The 17,215-nt window shown below is 36.2% G+C and overlaps 1 protein-coding gene across 3 annotated transcripts in view; it reads left to right on the plus strand.

Annotated features, from left to right (window-relative positions):
• Window positions 1-753: 753 nt before the first annotated feature.
• Ptar1 (protein prenyltransferase alpha subunit repeat containing 1) overlaps window positions 754-17,215 on the plus strand; it is a 53,377-nt gene continuing 36,915 nt past the window's right edge. For all 3 annotated transcript variants that reach the window (XM_046459437.2, XM_046459438.2, XM_046459439.2), the window contains exons 1-2: window positions 754-909; window positions 9,237-9,406. In XM_046459437.2, the coding sequence (XP_046315393.1) occupies window positions 824-909; window positions 9,237-9,406 (256 nt within the window). In that variant the 5' untranslated portion in view covers window positions 754-823. The remainder of the gene's footprint in view (window positions 910-9,236; window positions 9,407-17,215) is intronic.

Raw genomic sequence — 17,215 nt, forward strand, 5'->3', positions numbered from 1 at the left:
CCAGATTTTTCTATCACAGAAAGGCATGCACAAAACCTTAATTATGACATTTCAAAATCGAAATGGACTACAGAGCTCGGTTTTTCCTACAAAAATTATTTGTAGCACGAAAAAGAGCTATTTTAAGCAAACTGTCAGGCCTTTAATTTTCTACGCTCTAAGTAGAAAATCTAAAAAAAAATTTTCACTTTTTCTTCCTAGATCCAGAGGGCTTTTTTTTTTTCCCCCTTTCTCTTGTCTTCTTTTCACGCATTAATTTAAAAATTTTAACCCGTTTGAAAGGCTGCTTTGAAATTCACAAGCCCAAATTGGCACACGGTACAAAAGCAGGTCACCACCACGGTCAAGCGAACTCATTCCGCCGCGACGTCTTTGGTCTTCCTCGAGTAGGTACAAGAAAGCCAGGAGCCTTCGAAACGCCCCGGGACTAGCTGTTCAAAAGGACCAGCACCTTCTCTGTTCAACTTTGCTCCAGGAGCTCTGGGGCACCTGGCGGAGGGCGTGGGGGCGCACGCGTTTGTCCCTCGAAGAGTATTTTGGGGACCCTCCCTCTACAGCCTAAGGTAACTTTGCAAGCCAATCTGCAGCGTTTTCTCCAAGGTTTAGAAACTCGTTTACCCAAACGGAGGTAAACCCACCTGCCCATCTCTGGGGGCCGCCAACCCAGCGGGCACCACGCCCGGGCCGCGGGCGGGTTGACCCGGAAGTGCTCGGCGGCAGCGGCGCGCCCAAACTGGCGCACGCGCGCGCGCTCCCCGCGGAACTCCCGCCGGCGGCTCTGCTTTCCCGGAGGCGCGCTCGAACTGCCGCGGCCGCCGCCAACATGGCCGAGACAAACGAGGAGGTGGCGGTGCTGGTGCAGCGAGTGGTGAAGGACATCACCAACGCCTTTAGGAGGAACCCGCACATGTGAGTCGCGCCTGTCCTCCGCCACCGGGGGTCGTCGGGGCGGGCGGGAGCGGGACCACTCCTGGAGCCGACCTCGGGCGGCGGGCGGACCGCGGGTTCTGGCCCACGCGCCCTTCCGAGGAGGCTGAGCGAGGTCGGGCGGACCCGTCTGCCCGGGGGGCCGGCTTTCTGGGTGTCCGGACGAGCTGGCAGGCGAGTCTATTAGAAATGACCTGGAAAATCAAGAAGGAACGACTTTGTTTGACACTCTGTCCCCATCCTTTCCCAGGAGTTCTCGGAACTTGAATGACTTCACCTTTAGGTTCTCAACCTACATGCGTTTAAGGTACATGGGTACACACAACAGTGTGGCTCTCTGTGTGCTTTGTAGGTACAACTCTTTCAGCTACATCCCGGCTGTTGCTAACAGGGCTTACCGATCTTCTTATTCTTAACGGGCCAAAACCCCGTCAGTTTACTAAGTAAAGGTAGTTTGAGGCTGCTTTTGACTTCAGCTTTGCTCATCACAAGATTGTAAATTGACTCCAATGAAACATTGGGTTTCGAAGGTTAACAGAGCTTTTTGAAGAGTGAGCCTGTAAGCATCATGTACTCTGGGATAAAGCTATCAAACCTCGACACTTTTTAGCATAATATGATTCATAGTTACAAGGAAGCATAATAACTAATTTTTATCCTAGCACTGCTGCCCTTTTAACCGGACATTACAGGACTGACAGACAAGTTATCTCTTCCTGGAACTTCCTTTCCATTTTGCTTCCAGCACTCTGGGAAGATACCACAAGACTGTACGCATTCTGACACTTTTCCTTTATTTAACTAGTGAAAAGGAAGCTATTAAAAAGAGTTGTCTACAACATTGTACAAGAGTGAGGGAGAAGCAAGAGTGTAGTTCCTTTTGCATCCCTCCTCATCCCCACAGAAAGAAACAAAGAATGCAGTTTTGCATTATTTTCACTTTAATTGTTTATGGAGTTTTATTTTAAATATTTTATCCTTTAAACTGGAGCACATGAATTATTCTTTTTAAGTGTTCCACCCCTTCAGCTTTTCTGCCTAAAAGAAGTACCAAACCTACATTTTAACAAAGTGTTCTTTTCCTCCAAGGTGATGCTAAAAGAATTAAGAAGCCCTCAGATGTCTTGCTCCCTTGTGGCACACAATTGGACACCTGCAACTGTGCCTCATTAAAAACAAAACACTGCTGGCCTCAAAACACACCTGCCACCTCTGACAGGACACCCTTCCTTTCATTTATGACTGTTGCCTTTTTCAAAATCAGTATTTGGAATGACTTCCTGGCAGTAACCATAGTGGTTGCTGGGCTTTGTAAAGAATGCTTTGATGCCTGGTTGCATGTCAGCCTTTCAATCCTTATTTGAAACTGGGAGCTTCAGTACAAATAAGACACACCCTCAAAAACAAGTTGGACTAATGAAGATCCTATTTTCTCGTCACTGGTGTTATTTTTCTAGAAGAAATTGGAGCAGAATTAGGAGTCTAATAAATATAGTAATCACCTTAGTTTCTGTTTGAGGTAGACTAAATGTATCATTTTCTATTTGAAAAAAACAGACTATTTCTGATTGAGTGTTAATGGGTTTGGCAGGTTGACACAGTGCAGTTTGGAACTTGTCCCAATTCTTCTGGATCATATTTATCAAAATTCATAAAGGACTTAAACCCTTTAAGTCCTAAAAATACAAACCTTCCCTTCATATTTTTCTGTGAAATGTCATTAAAATATCCTGTACCAGTATGCAACTTAAAATTTTATTAATAAGCATCGGGGTCATTTAGGATTTAAAAGTTAGTGATAAGTTAGGTGTCTGAAATAATTTGAAATAATGGTATGTAACAGATCTGAGACATTTAAATAGCTTCATTAGCTTATTTAATATTAGCAGCTGTATTTTAGCACATATTTCTTACAGTAAAAATAACTTCAATAATATTATAATGCATCTTTTAAAATTTCTTATAATTTGGGCTTTTTAAAATTGCTGGTACCTGTTTCTGTAATTTAGCCATTTTACTCCCCAAATAAGGGGTTATGTATTTATTTTAAAAAGGAAGAATGTTGTTACCTTTCACATTAGTATCTAATTACAATATTTTAAAAGTTTTATTCTTTTTGTTTTCCTTTTTTTTCCAAATACAAGGTAGATTATAATTTTGTTTGCCGACATCTACTCCTTTGAATATATTGACTTTTGCCTACATAGAATAGCTAATCAGGAATAGTCAAAGGTACAGTAAGTGAGATGTGGATTCATTACCCATTGTCAGCCTCAGTTTCCTCTTGATCTTGTAAGGCTAATGAGAACACAAGAAAATCATCTCACACAGTCTTACTTAGTTGCCATTAGGCAAATTCTAGACTCAACCTGAATCTCTGTGTTCTTTGCTGAAAATATAGTGACCAAATGAATGGTGAATATGAAATACTTTATAAAATGGAAAATAACCTGGCAAATTTTGTTTATATTCATTAGTTGACTCTTAGAGAATCCTTGTTCATTCTCTGTAACTAAAGGCTTGATCTAGGGACAGGCATTATCCCAACATACAGACCTTATATTAATGTGGAAAACAGCTATTTAAAGTGTAATCAGGGTCACATTAAAGTTATGAATAATAGTATTTTTCTGTATTAACTGTTAACAGTTTTGAGGTGCTAAAGGTACCATCTTCACTGTATGGAATAGGAAGATGTATAAAATAATATTTCTTGGACTGAAGGCACTCAGAAATTTCTGATGATGAAAATGTTCTGTATCTGTGCCATACTAGCCATATGTAACTGTCAAACACTTGAAATTAGCCTAATGTGAATGATTAATCAAATTTAAATTTTTTTTTTTGCTTTAAGTTGATTTATGGCCTCATAAGTCCAGTGACTACTGTACTGCATGGTCTAGATCTAAATGAAGGCCTAAGATCTACAGGCTTGAACAGTAAAGTAACCTTGCAAAGCAGTTAATGGTAAAGGCTGTATTAATAGTATGGTAAGTACATACTGTGAGTGTTAGAAGTAGAGGGGAGGCTGGGTATATCTGGGCTCTTAGGGGAGGTGGGTTTTAAGCTAATTGAAGTCTGGTTAGGATTTAGAGTCTCAGAGGCTAAGATGTTCTAAGAGCAGAGAAATAACCAACAGTAGCAAAATGAGAAGCTACTGAAGAGACAGATCATGAAAGTCTTTAACTATCAGGTTGAATTTATTTCATTCCATTCATATATTCTGCAAAAGAGCACCTCTTTTGACAGACACAATGCTTGTTTCTGGAGATAGTAGACTAGGAGTTGGGTGTCAGTTTGTCAACAGGCCAGACATGGATTCCTGTCCCTCAGTGGAACTTAAAACAAATCAGTATACAGATTATGAAAAGAGGCAGAAAGGGTAATTATAAAGAATGTTTTGAAAGAATAATAACAGGGAGGCCTTACTTAGGTTAGAAGGTCAAGATGTTTCTTTCTGAGGAAATAGTAATTAATAAATTGAGAAGTGAGGGATGAAGGATAGTTGGTTTGGGAAAGTATACTTCTAAGCAGATCCCAGTGAAAATCTGTAAGGAAATAGTAATGACAGGCACTTTTAAATTGTCTGCCAATTGAATTGAAGAATAGGAAACCAAAAGATCTAAAGTTTTCTTTTTTTATTGGTGCCAGGGATTGAACTCAGGGGCACTCTATGACTGAGGCACATCCCCAACCCTATTTTGTGTTTTTATTTAGAGACAGAGTGTCACTGAGTTGCTTAGTGCCTTGATTTTGCTGAGGCTGGCTTTGAACTCTCAATCTTCCTGCCCCAGCCTCCCAAGACACTGGGATTACAGGAATGTGCCACCACGCCCGGCCAGGATCTACAATCTTGTGTTAGGATTTTATATTTAAATTTTGTTTAAACAGTAGTATCCTTGTAAAAGTTTGGTTATAGGGTTTGAGAGACATTTATTTACTGACTGCATAAACAAGACTGTTTTCTCATCTGTAAAATGAGAATCAGTTTTTGCTGTACAAGATTATTGTGCAGAATAAAAGAAATCATGTAAAACCTAATACAACTATGTAATAAACAATACACAGTAGTCATTTGTGTAGCTTTTTTCTAAGAGTTGTAATGTAATTTTAGTGACATACAAAGTTGATAGTCCAATGAGAAAGTCTGGGAAGTCTCTGAAGTATCTTAATCACTAGTAGAGTTTCAGTTATCAGTTGGCAAGAGTCATTAGATATTTTACTGTTATTTGGTCTTTGTGGAAAGAACTCCACATTAATAAAAAAGAATAACAGAAACCAAAGTATTATTAGATTAAAAAGGTATGTGCCATTTTCTGAATACTTGGGCTGTTTTCTGTTCAGTATGCAACATTACAAGGGTTCAGATTTAGTATTTGGAGATTGTCCATCCTTTCTAAGAGGGAAGCTGGTCAATACTTTAGTAAATACTATGTGAATTTATTCTAGTTGACTGATGATGTTTCTGAAGAGTACAGACAACAGAAACTAAGTGTGGATCAAAGTCAATAGCCATGTTATGTGAACCTTGAACTTCATCAGGAAGCCAGTGGAACCCTTAAGACTGTTTTGTGAGGAAATAACCAGAAATGTATTTGATATTTATAGTACATTCATTATAGCCATTAAAATATAATTTAATTACGTAGGGAAACGTTTAATGTGAATTGCTAAGTTTTATTTAAAAAGAATTATGTCCAGTATTTCACTTTTTGTAAAATACATAGGGAGAAAAAGGGGCGGGGGTGAGTACCCAGACATTAATAATGGTAGAGAGATGACAGATTGCTTTTAGGTTTGGGGGGGTTTTTTCACACCTTTTCCTTGAATATGAAATTAGAATTTAAGCTGCCAGAACTCTAGAAAGAATTGGTCTAAATTCTATTTTGCTTTTCACTCTACTGCCAGGGGTTTGATCTAAGTATTAGGAGGCCCAGATTCTTAATTTAGCTGCTAGCCTTAGGTAATCCCTTTAACCCCATTGAACTTCAGTTTCCTCATCTGATAAAATGAGACTAGAATGAGGTCCCTTGCAGTTTTAGAATGATTCTGGGATCCTGTTCTAAATTGTCTGAAAAAAAGTGGACTATGACCTAAGGGACTAGGCACAGAAGTCTGAAATCAAACTGTTATTTGGAAACTGATAGGTTGACCTGCCTATAAAGTAAATGTCTTTTTTTTTTTTTTTTTTTTTTTTTTAGAAAACATCAAAATCACTGTATATAAGGGTCAGATAACTTGGCAAAGGCTTAATATTCTTTTCCTCAACTTCTCATTACTGTTAACCAAGGAACTTCACTGGCTGACCTCAGACTCTTAAATGAATTAATGATAACATACTTCATTTTTGCTTAGTACTTGGTAGTTTACCACATTCTTCACATTGTATCACTTTGTTTTTATAACAGGGAAGACATTATTTTCCCTGTATTTCAGATGAAGATCCTGATGTCAAGTGACTTAGCAGATTCACATTAATTGTCATTGGTAGACCAATTACAATCTTGGGCTTTCCACCGAGTGCTTTTGTCTGTACATGTTACTTACTACCTCTCTTTTCATGTATTTGTGTTTTTTCCCTATTTATTATGATTGTTTTCAGTCTTACATACAAATAGCTGCTGACTTTTTCTGTCATAAAATTTGAAAACTGGATGAGACCAACTCATTTCCTTTACTAAAGGTATAATGCAATTCTACCTCTTTACAAATGAAGAAACTGAGGTCTGAGAGGTGAAAGTGACATTTGACCCATGCTGTTTTCATTACACTATGTTAGACAATCAGGGGTAATGTTTCTTTGGAGGGTCAAGAAGTTATAACATTTGTAAATTATGTATTTGAATAATCGCTGATGTGCAAGGATAATCAGCCTTTCACTAAGCAATTTTTAAGCACCTGATATCTCCAAGGCATTTTTGTGTTTTGAAAGTATTTCTTAAAAGAAGGGTAGTCAATCAAAGCAACGTGTTTTTTAATTGTGCAGATGTCTTTGTTCTATAATTTAGGTAGTTGGGCATTTTATTTTTGGTACAGCTAGTGAACAAGGCAGATTTTTACATTTTGAATTTAAGTTTAAAACCAAAAAACCAAAATCGCTTCCCCGTAACAGATTATACCAGAAGCCAGGATTTTTTTTTAAGTTGTTACTATAACATGTTTTTGACTCCTGCAGTTCTTTGAAGTTTTTTAAGTAGTTATTAGATCTTAACAGAATTTTCTGAATAGTTAAGATTGAAGGATTTTTTTCTTTTACTAATTTTAGCTTATTTTTTATATTCTACTTTGTATGGTAATCCTGAGTACCGTCAATTGTCATATATTACTCAAGTATACAAGATGTGTCTAGTTGTTCTAAGAATGAATTAGACACATTTTGGCTTAATATCAAGTATAAATGCAAAACATATTGAAATACTGGACATTATCCTCAGATGCCTTTTTAGCATTGTCCCCGCTCTTCCTACGTAATTTTATTTATATAACTGGAATGACAGAGTGGTAACATTTTATTATAGATTCAGACACAACTTTTCAAAAAATTTATCTCTTTATGTCTGGGACCACTTTTTAATTCTTATTTGCATTTTCAGAATCTAACATAGTACTCAGTACACTGTAGGTACTTGGAAAAAAGTATGATAGTATTGACATGGCATATTAGAACACCTTTGAATCTACCAAACTTATAAGTCAGGACAAAAAAATCTTAGGTCCCACAAGCTTCTCAAGAGTTAAATTAGTTAGAATTGTAGTGACTTGCATCCCCTAGGGTACCCTTGTTTATTGATATATCCCTGTGTTGCTAATGAAGTGATCAGTAGAAAGTAGGTTGCCTCTGAGCTCTCTAGTTTAGAGTTTCCAGGAGGGATTTTATTTTAGATCCACAGCCCTTTACCAATTTGTGATGATGAGCTAACAAAACTGGTTTTTTCTTAAAACCTGCAGTTGAACGGGTTTGCCCCCTATAGTAGTCTATCAAATAACTATGTTCTTGGCAAGGGAATCCCAGGGACTTATACCATACACAAACTCTGAAACCTAGTTTTTCATTCTGTTTTTTAAAGACACATTTTAAAAATCTATAGGGGCTGGGGCTGTAGTTCAGTGGCAGAACCTAGCACGTGTGAGGCACTGGGTTCAATCCTTAGCACTGAATAAAATAAACAAATAAAATAAAGGCATTCTGTCCATCTACAACGATAATTTTTTTTAAATTCATAGATACTAAGCATTATTTATTTCAACTACTCTTGTTATAAGAATTTTCATTATTCATTGAATAAAGGTCATTCTATTTGAGAAAGGATGCTTCATGTAGGCAAGAATAGGTTTAGCAAAACATTTTTTGTTTGCTGGTTTACTATGTTGTTAAGTTAAGTGACCTACATATTGCTTATTAAATCTCAGCTTACATTGTGGTCAAGGAGGGATATTGATGCTACCACAAATCAAAATGATCAAATTCTGAAATGTATTTTGTGTTTTGACTTTTACTAGGGTGTTTTGTTTTCAGAAGAGTAGAAAGGGAGAAAAATGGCTTACTAACAACATAACTTTGATAATTTGTGTTTGTTCCATATACATTTATTAGCAGGCAGGCTGAAACAGTTTGTGCAGTTTTTTAAAACAGGAGTAATATAAGTAACTAAACAATTTAAAATATAAAAATAAAATTCTTTCTCAATTCCTTTCTTTCTCCAAAAATTTCTTGATATCCTTCCAAGGAAAATTTTAATGTATCTGTATATTATTAAAGAAATTATACAAAAGGCTTTGTGCTGTACATTGTGTTTAGCATTTTTTTAAAAATTTCATTTAGTATACCTTGGCAACTTTTCATATCAGCATATTCAAATCTATGTTATTATTTAACGATTTTTATATGAATGGGCTATTCTTAGTTTACCAGTCTTATATTGATAAACATATAGATTGTTTACTGTTTTGTTGCAATGTTGTAGTGAAAATCCTATCTGTATATTTTAGAACAGGATCATTTGAGCAGTGAAGTTGTTGGGTCAAAAGGAATGTGCATTTATAATTTTGAAGACATTTTCAAATTGCCATCCAAAGGTATCAATTTTAACTCCTGTCAACAGAGAGTAGTGCAGCATACTCATTTTCCATACTCTTTTCATTGTCAACAACACGAGGTTTTTTGTTATTGTTTTTTATTTCTACTAGTCTAGTAGGTAAGCTAAATAATATTTTAAAGGGAAATATTTTTTTAAGTATTCTGTAGAATTAGGAAATTTTTGAAAAGCCCAAAACCATCTTTATTTCTTTTTTATGTTTTACATATTAAGAGATGAAATTGGCCTGATCCCATGCCCTGAAGCAAGGTATAACCGAAGTCCCATAGTCCTGGTTGAAAACAAACTTGGTGTGGAGAGCTGGTGTGTCAAGTTCCTTTTACCCTACGTCCACAATAAGCTCCTTTTGTACAGAACGAGAAAGCAATGGCTGAACAAAGATGGTAAGTATCAATCATGTGTCTTCCTCTGGTTTTTAGAAGCAGCTTGGAACATAGTGAGAAAAGCCCTCGTTTGGTTGTTGATATTCCTGGATTCCAGTTTCAGTTCTTCCCTTCACTGCCTGGGCATGTGTGAGGTGAGGAATTTGGACTAGATCATTAGTTTTCAGATTTTGCAACCACAGTGATTATATGGCAGTGCCTTAAGCAGAATTCTAAGCCACCTGCTACAACCAGAACAGTTTTGATTTACCTGTTAATAATTGAGGTCATTTTAAAGATTTTATTTGAAGATCACATCTTATGACTTTTAAATAAAAATTTGACTATTACCGAAGAGGACTGTTACCCTATTCCTGTTACCTTTGATTTCTGATCCTTTAGCATTTTATGGGAAATAGAAATTGTTTTTGTAGCACTGCAGATGAGATAACAGAGGTGTGGTGGTGGTAGTTATACTGTGAACCAGCCCAGTGATTTATGAATGTACCATTGCACTGTGAATCCCAGTTGAGCTATGGCCTTCTGAGTCCTGCTTTTGTGCTGAAATGGGGGTGGAGGAGTCAGAGCATCCAATCTCCAAAACAATTCTTTACTGCAAGAGATAATCATTAATTACCCACCTGGTTTTTTTTCTTAGCATTCTCTCAAATTAGCCTCTATGTTTATCCTTTGGTCTCACCTTAGGTCTTACTTTGGGGCAGAGTAGTCACCTAACACCATGTCCTGAACTGTTTTTATAAAGCTTCTTTCTCTTCCCACATACAGCAGTACGTTCAAAAGTGCTCAGTGTGCCTGTGGGCTGATTTTGAATGAGAACTCTGTTTTCTGGAGAATTTTAATTACCAGTTTGGTAGCCATTACCAAGGGCCTACTCATACCAGAAGCTATTCTAAGTACTGTGGAAGATAAAAGATGAATAATACATGGTCCCTTTATTTCAGAAGTTTACAGTTGAGTGACAGTGTCTTTGAGGGTGTGAGATGGAGAAGAGTGTTGCCAAAGGTGTCATATACTGATTTTTCTAAATGCATCTCGGCATTGGCCTTAATATATTGTCATAATAGGTTAACCCTTTTTCCTGTTAGACCATAAAAAGAGTCTGCTTTGAAGATTTAATAAGAAGTAGTTTTTATTTTGCATTTGATTGTTTCGCTTGATGTTTTATTTAGCTTTTTGTTGCTGTGACCAAAAGAACTGACCAGAAGGAAAAATTTATTTGGTGTTCAAAGGTTCAAAGGTCTCAGTCCATAGATGGCAGGCTCCATTGTTCTGTGTCTGAGGTGAGACAGAACATCATGGAGGAAGGTGTACATGGAGGAAAGCAGACATGACAATCAGAAAGCAAAGAGGTCCCCTCACCATGGACAAAATATAAACTCTAAAAGCACACCCCCAGTGGTCCACCTCTTCCAGTCACACCTTACCTACAGTTACCACACAGTTAATACTTTTCCATGGATTAATGTACTGATTAGGTTAAGGCTCTCATTACACAGTCATTTCACCTCTAAACTTTCTTACAGTATCTTAACATATGAGCTTTTCTGGGATACTTCATATCTAAACCATTCGTTCTTTAATATATATTTCTCAATTATATCAACTTAGATATAAATTTTGAGGTAAAAGTTTATACATAAATGTAAGGGTATTTATCTTTTGGTAGATCCTCTATAATTGTTTCATTACTATATCATAGGCTTCAGTAACATTGAGGTAGAAGTTAACATCATGAATCCTTCATGTTATTTTTGCCAGACTAAGCTGCATTGTTTGTATTTTGATAAGAAATATACAATTGAGCCAATATATAACTAATTTTGCAGGTGGGGGGTGCTGGTGGAGTAGAGTAGAGGGATTCTCTAGTAGAAAAGAAACAGAGTTTTTAAGAGCCAAAGGCTGTATTGGTTTCAGAGCATTAGCTTTTGCCCATTCATATATGCTAACTCTACCCACCTCCTTCCTGTGTCCATCTACATCCTTCTTTCCATTTCTGTTTCTTGTCCTTCTGGGTTCTGTGGCTTTGTTCTATCTCCTTTTTTTTTTTTTTTTTTTCTGGTAGGTTCTGAACAGAGAGAGAGAGAGAGAATTTTTTAATATTTATTTTTTTTTTTTAGTTCTCGGCGGACACAACATCTTTGTTTGTATGTGGTGCTGAGGATCGAACCCGGGCCGCACGCATGCCAGGCCAGCGCATTACCGCTTGAGCCACATCCCCAGCCCCTGTTCTATCTCCTTATCACATACGTTTAGTCTTGATAGGCCCAAGAGGACCCTTGAAGATTAGATGGTTAAGCTCACTCACTCTGGGGTCTTAGCTTTAAGTTCTGTTGTGTGACTACATATGCATGGAAGTAGGTTTTGAATTTATCCCTATCTTGTGTCCTTATGGAAGCAATTTTCAATTTCACTTTTTTTTTTTTTGTGGGCAGGGAGGTGGTTTAATGTGGTATCACATGTAACTCAGATTGTGTATTATATTATTAGTAAAAATAAGGAAGTAAATTTCTGATTTGACAGAAAAAGATCTGAAAATGTTAATATGAATATTCTGCTATTTTATGAACTGAAGCAATTAGAATATTGAGGTAAATCTTGCTAAGAAATAAAATGTCGAAATTGTTAAGAAAAAAGTTATTTCATGGAAATGGCATTCCTTTAAAACCAGTTTTGAAGAAAATACCATATGTATAAAAAGAGTCAAGTGAAGAAAACTGACAACTTACAGAACAGTTTCACAATGTCAGTGTCTGTATGATTGATCAGGCCAGAATTATAGGCATCCTTGTAAGAATATATTCTGTAATTCAAGGTGATTTGTACTCCCAAGATAGTTTTTTCCTTCTTGACCAAACTGAATTCCTGTTCTTGTTAACATGTTAAGTTCCTTAGGTATTTGGAAAACAGTTAGTTAGCGATTGATGGTTTTTTTTTTAAGCCTATAATAGTAATAGCCGTATTTGCTTTGGGAGAGGAATGATACTATAATTCAGATTTTTTTAGAAATCCATGGCAAATACAAAGCAAGAAAGATTAACACATTAGGAACCCTGACTGGGCAGAGCTTTCTCCTGCACTCTCTCTGAATGTGCCATATTGTCATCTTTTTTCACTTTTACTTTTCTCACAACCACAACACTCTCCTTCCCCACCCCTGCCCAATCCCAATCCAAAACTGAGCTCATTTGTTTTGCTAGCTAGGCCTTCATTATTTCTGGACAAATGTTATTACTTCATAACTGGTCTACCCCATTTTTATGCTCTTTAATAATCCATGCCCTTCATGCTACCAACTAATCATTTCAAACAATACTTCCAGTAACATTTCTTAAAAACCATTTGAGAGAATCTTTATTGAAATATATATCTGCTTATCTTATTTCATGATGCCTTCAGTCATTGTAGACTTCAGACTCTTCAGCATGGTATTCAAGGTTTTTCACGTCTGTTCCTACCCTACCTCACCAGACTTTTCTTCTACTTGATATTCAACATCAAAGGCTGTAGATTCTCCACCCCCTGGGCTGACGCTTGTCTACAGATAGGTTATGCTTTGGCTTGTATAAAGTTTTTAAAATTGTTCTTAATTAATTGAATAAATGTGTAAAAATCAGGATGAAAATTGGGATTTCTGTCATCACTTAAAATCAGAAGGCTTGGCTGTGAAAGTTAATGCACAGCAACAATTGGCCAAGTCTCAGGACCTCTGCTTTTCTTAACTGAGCAAGTCTTGTGGTTTAGCACAGCCTTCTCACACCCCTCAGGCATTGAGTTTTGCTTTACTGCCTTTTTGATATTCATTTGAACACTTCAGGTATTTACGTATGTAGCCATTTGATATACATGCCCCCCCACTGCCTGCCTTGGTTAATTCTTTGAATTGGCTGTGTTGTTCTGCCTTACTTTTCTGCCTTTGCTGAGGCCAGCCTCCTGTCTTAATTTCATCACTGGTGTGGTTGTCAGCTTAAGCACACACATGCATATACACAGACTGAACAACGTGAAGCCTTGTTGACAGGAAGCAATAATTCTTTGCACTCTTATGGATAAGAGTCCTTTATTCAGATGACTTGCATAATAGTAACACTACACTATATTCTAGTTAATTATTTGAACACTGCTTTTACCTGCTGAATAGTAAATTTGTTAGGAACAGGGAATATGGCTCCTCTTTCTTTGTTTACTTGTCAAACAAATAATGAATTTGGTAAGCAAGAGGTCTAAACTTGAGTCTGGTTGTTTATTCATTGTGTATTTCTTAGCAAGATTTATCTCAATGTCAAGTTCCTTAGGTATTTGGAAACAGTTAGTGATTGATGGTTGTTTTTTTTTTTTCTAAAGCCTATAATAGTAATAGCCATATTTGCTTTGGGAGAGGAATGATACTATAATTCCTCTTTATAGTTTAACCTTGAGCCTCTCTTCGTGAGAAATCTGAATATACTTGAGGAAGAGATTAACCAATCCAAGTTGACCTTGGATTTATTTCTAGATGCATGAAAATCTTTCTCTATCAGAGACAGTTTTCAAATCCAGTTACCATTATGATGTGCTCCTGGCCTTGGACCATTTCTAGAATTGCAATGCAACAAAGTAAGCGTATGAATTTTCCCTGACTTATGTAGTATCCTTATGTTCTTTCCCTGTGACAGCTGGAATTTAGCTACTTTCTTATTATAGTGTGTCCTGACTAATTTTTTTTTTTTTCCTATGGGTTGGTCATATATTGAAGTGTGTAGAAGGAACATTTATTTGCTGGTATATGTTCTGGCATTTGGAGAGAGGTCTCTTTAACTTCAAGATATTATAAGACTTTCAATACCTCTCACCTTTGGATAAGGCTACAGAGGAAATAGTATATAGTTGGTGAAATTTAGAGAGTAAATTAGCTGTTGATTATATACGTTTATCTTTAGATCTTTGGTTCATTCCTTTGTACAAAGGGCAGAATGTTTGCTGACGGTGTGCTAACATGGAAAGAGCATATGTTTGTAGGAAGACAGACCTGGATTAAATTAAATTAAATTTAGTTCATAAAACTAATTCAAATTGAAAACTAGAAATAAATCAGAATTGCAAGGAATAAAAATAATTTCTCAATAATAACATTGAATGCAAATGGCCTAAACTCATACGTTTGCATTGAAAACGTAGACTGGCAGGTTGGATTAAGAAACAAGACTCAACAGTGTACTATCTCCAGGAGACTCATCTCATAGGCAAAGACATCCACAGAGTGAAGGTAAAAGGATGGGGAAAAAACATATTCAAATGGATCTCGTAAACAATCCGGGACTTCTATCCCCCTATCAGATAAACAAGCAGGGATATCTATCCTCATATCAAACCCAAGTTAAAGAAGGGACAAGAGAACGTCATTTCATACTTAAGGGAATTATATATCAACAAGACATAACAATCGTAAATATTTATGTCCCAAACAGTGCAGCATCCACCTACATCAAACAAACCCTGCTCAGTTTCAAGAATCAAGTAGACCCTGACACAGTAATACTGGGTGACTTTATCTCTCTCACCACTGGATAGATCCTCTAAACAAAAACTAAATAAAGAAGCTATAGAACTGAAAAAATATAATTAATAATTTAGACTTAACAGACATATATAGAATATTTCATCTGTGAATGACTGAATATACTTTCTTCTTAGCAGCACACAAATCCTTCTCTAGAATATACAATATGATAGGCCACAAAGCAACTCTTAACAAATACAAAAAAACCCCAACAAAACCAGAGAGATAATACCTTACATTTTGTCATCCTAATGGAATGAAGTTAGAAATCACAATAAAATAAAAACTAGAAACTACTCTTACACCTGGACACTGAATAATATGCTGTGTAATGACCAATGGATAGCAGGAGAAATCAGGGATGAAATAAAAAAATCCTTAGAGGTAAATGAGAATAGCGACAATACGTCAAAATCTATGGAACACTATGAAAGCAGTTCTAAGAAAGTTGATTGCATTGAGGTCATTTATTAAGGGAATAGAAAGTTAACAAATAGGTAGTCTAACATTACATCTCAAAGCTCTAGAAAAAGAAGAATAAATAAATAGCAAAAGCAATAGAAGATAGGAAATATTTAAAAGCAAAGCCAAAATTAATTAAATTGAAACAAACAAACACAAAACAATTCAAGGGGCTGGGGTTGTAGCTCAGTGGTAGAGCACTTGCCTAGCATATGTGAGGCACGAGGTTCGATTCTCAGCACCACATATAAATAAATAAAAATAAAGTTCTATCAACAACTAAAAAAAAGTTAAAAAAATTTTAAAATTTAAAATTCAGATTACTAAAATTCATGATGAAAAAGGAAATATCATGACAGAGACTACTGAAACAGAATGATAACCAGAAACTATTTTGAAAATTTATACACTAATAGAAGATCTTGAAGACATCAACAAAATTTCTAGAGACATATGTCTCTATGTCTTCTAGGGCATATGTCTCATATGACCTACCCAAATTAAATCAGGAGGACATAGAAAATTTAAATAGGTCAATTCCAAGTGATGGAATTAAAACCTACCAACATCAAAAGCCTACCAACAAAGAAAAGCTCAGGAGCAGATGGATTCTCAGCTGAATTCTACCAGACCATCAAAGAAAAACTAACACCAGTGCTCCTCAAATTATTCCACAAAATAGAAAAGGAGGGAATACTTTCAAACTCATTCTATGAAGCTAGTATTACCTGATACCAAAACCAGACAAAGACACATCAAGGAGAGAAAACTTCAGACTAATATGCCTCATGAACAAAGATGCAAAAATTCTTAATAAAATACTGGCAAATCTCATACAAAAACATATTAAAAAGATGGTGCACCATGATCAAGTGGGGTTCACCCAGGGATGCAAGGTTACTTCAACATGAGGAAATCAATAAACATAATACATCACATCAATAGACTTACAGACAAGAATCACATGATTATCTCAATAGATGGAGAAAAAAAAGCATGTGACAAAATACAGCACCACTTCATGCTCAAAATACTAGAAAAATTAAGATAATAGGAACATACTTCAACATTATAGAAGCTACATATGTTAAACCCAAGGCCAACATATTGGAGAAAAATTGAAAATATTCCCTCTAAAAACTGGAAGAAGATAAGAATGCCCTCTTTCACCACTTATCTTCAACATAGTCCTTGAAACTCTAGCCAGAGCAATTAGGCAGAAAAAAGAAATTAAAGGGATACAAATTGGAAAAGAAGAGCTCAAACTATCCCTATTTGCTGACGACATGATTCTATATTTAGAAGCCCCCAAAAACTCCACCAGAAAACTTGTAGAACTCATGAATGAATTCAGCAGAGGAGCAGCATATAAAATTAACACCCATAAATCAATTCTGTTCCTATAGACCAATGATGATTCAGCTGAAAGAGAAGTTAGGAAAATTATCCCATTCACAGAAGCCTCAAAGAAACTAAAAAATACTTGGGAATCTATCTAACAAGAGGTGAAATACCTCTATAATGAAAACTATAGAACACTAAAGAAAGAAATTAAAGAAGACCTTAGAAGAGGAAAAGATCTCCTGTATTGTTAGATAGGCAGAATTAATATTGTCAAAATGGCCATACTGCCAAAAGTGCTATACAGATTTAATGCAATTCCTATTAAGGTTCAGGTGATGTTCTTAATAGAAATAGACAAAGCAGTCATGAAGTTCATTTGGAAAAATAAGAGACTCAGAATAGCGGAAGCAATCCTCAGCAAGAAAAGTAAAGCAGGAGGCATCGCAATACCAGGCATTAAATTATAC

This window comes from Marmota monax, unplaced genomic scaffold (genome assembly GCF_021218885.2).
Source record: "Marmota monax isolate L192 unplaced genomic scaffold, Marmota_monax_Labrador192_F-V1.1 WCK01_AAM20220418_F8-fsc00059, whole genome shotgun sequence".
NCBI lineage: Eukaryota > Metazoa > Chordata > Mammalia > Rodentia > Sciuridae > Marmota > Marmota monax.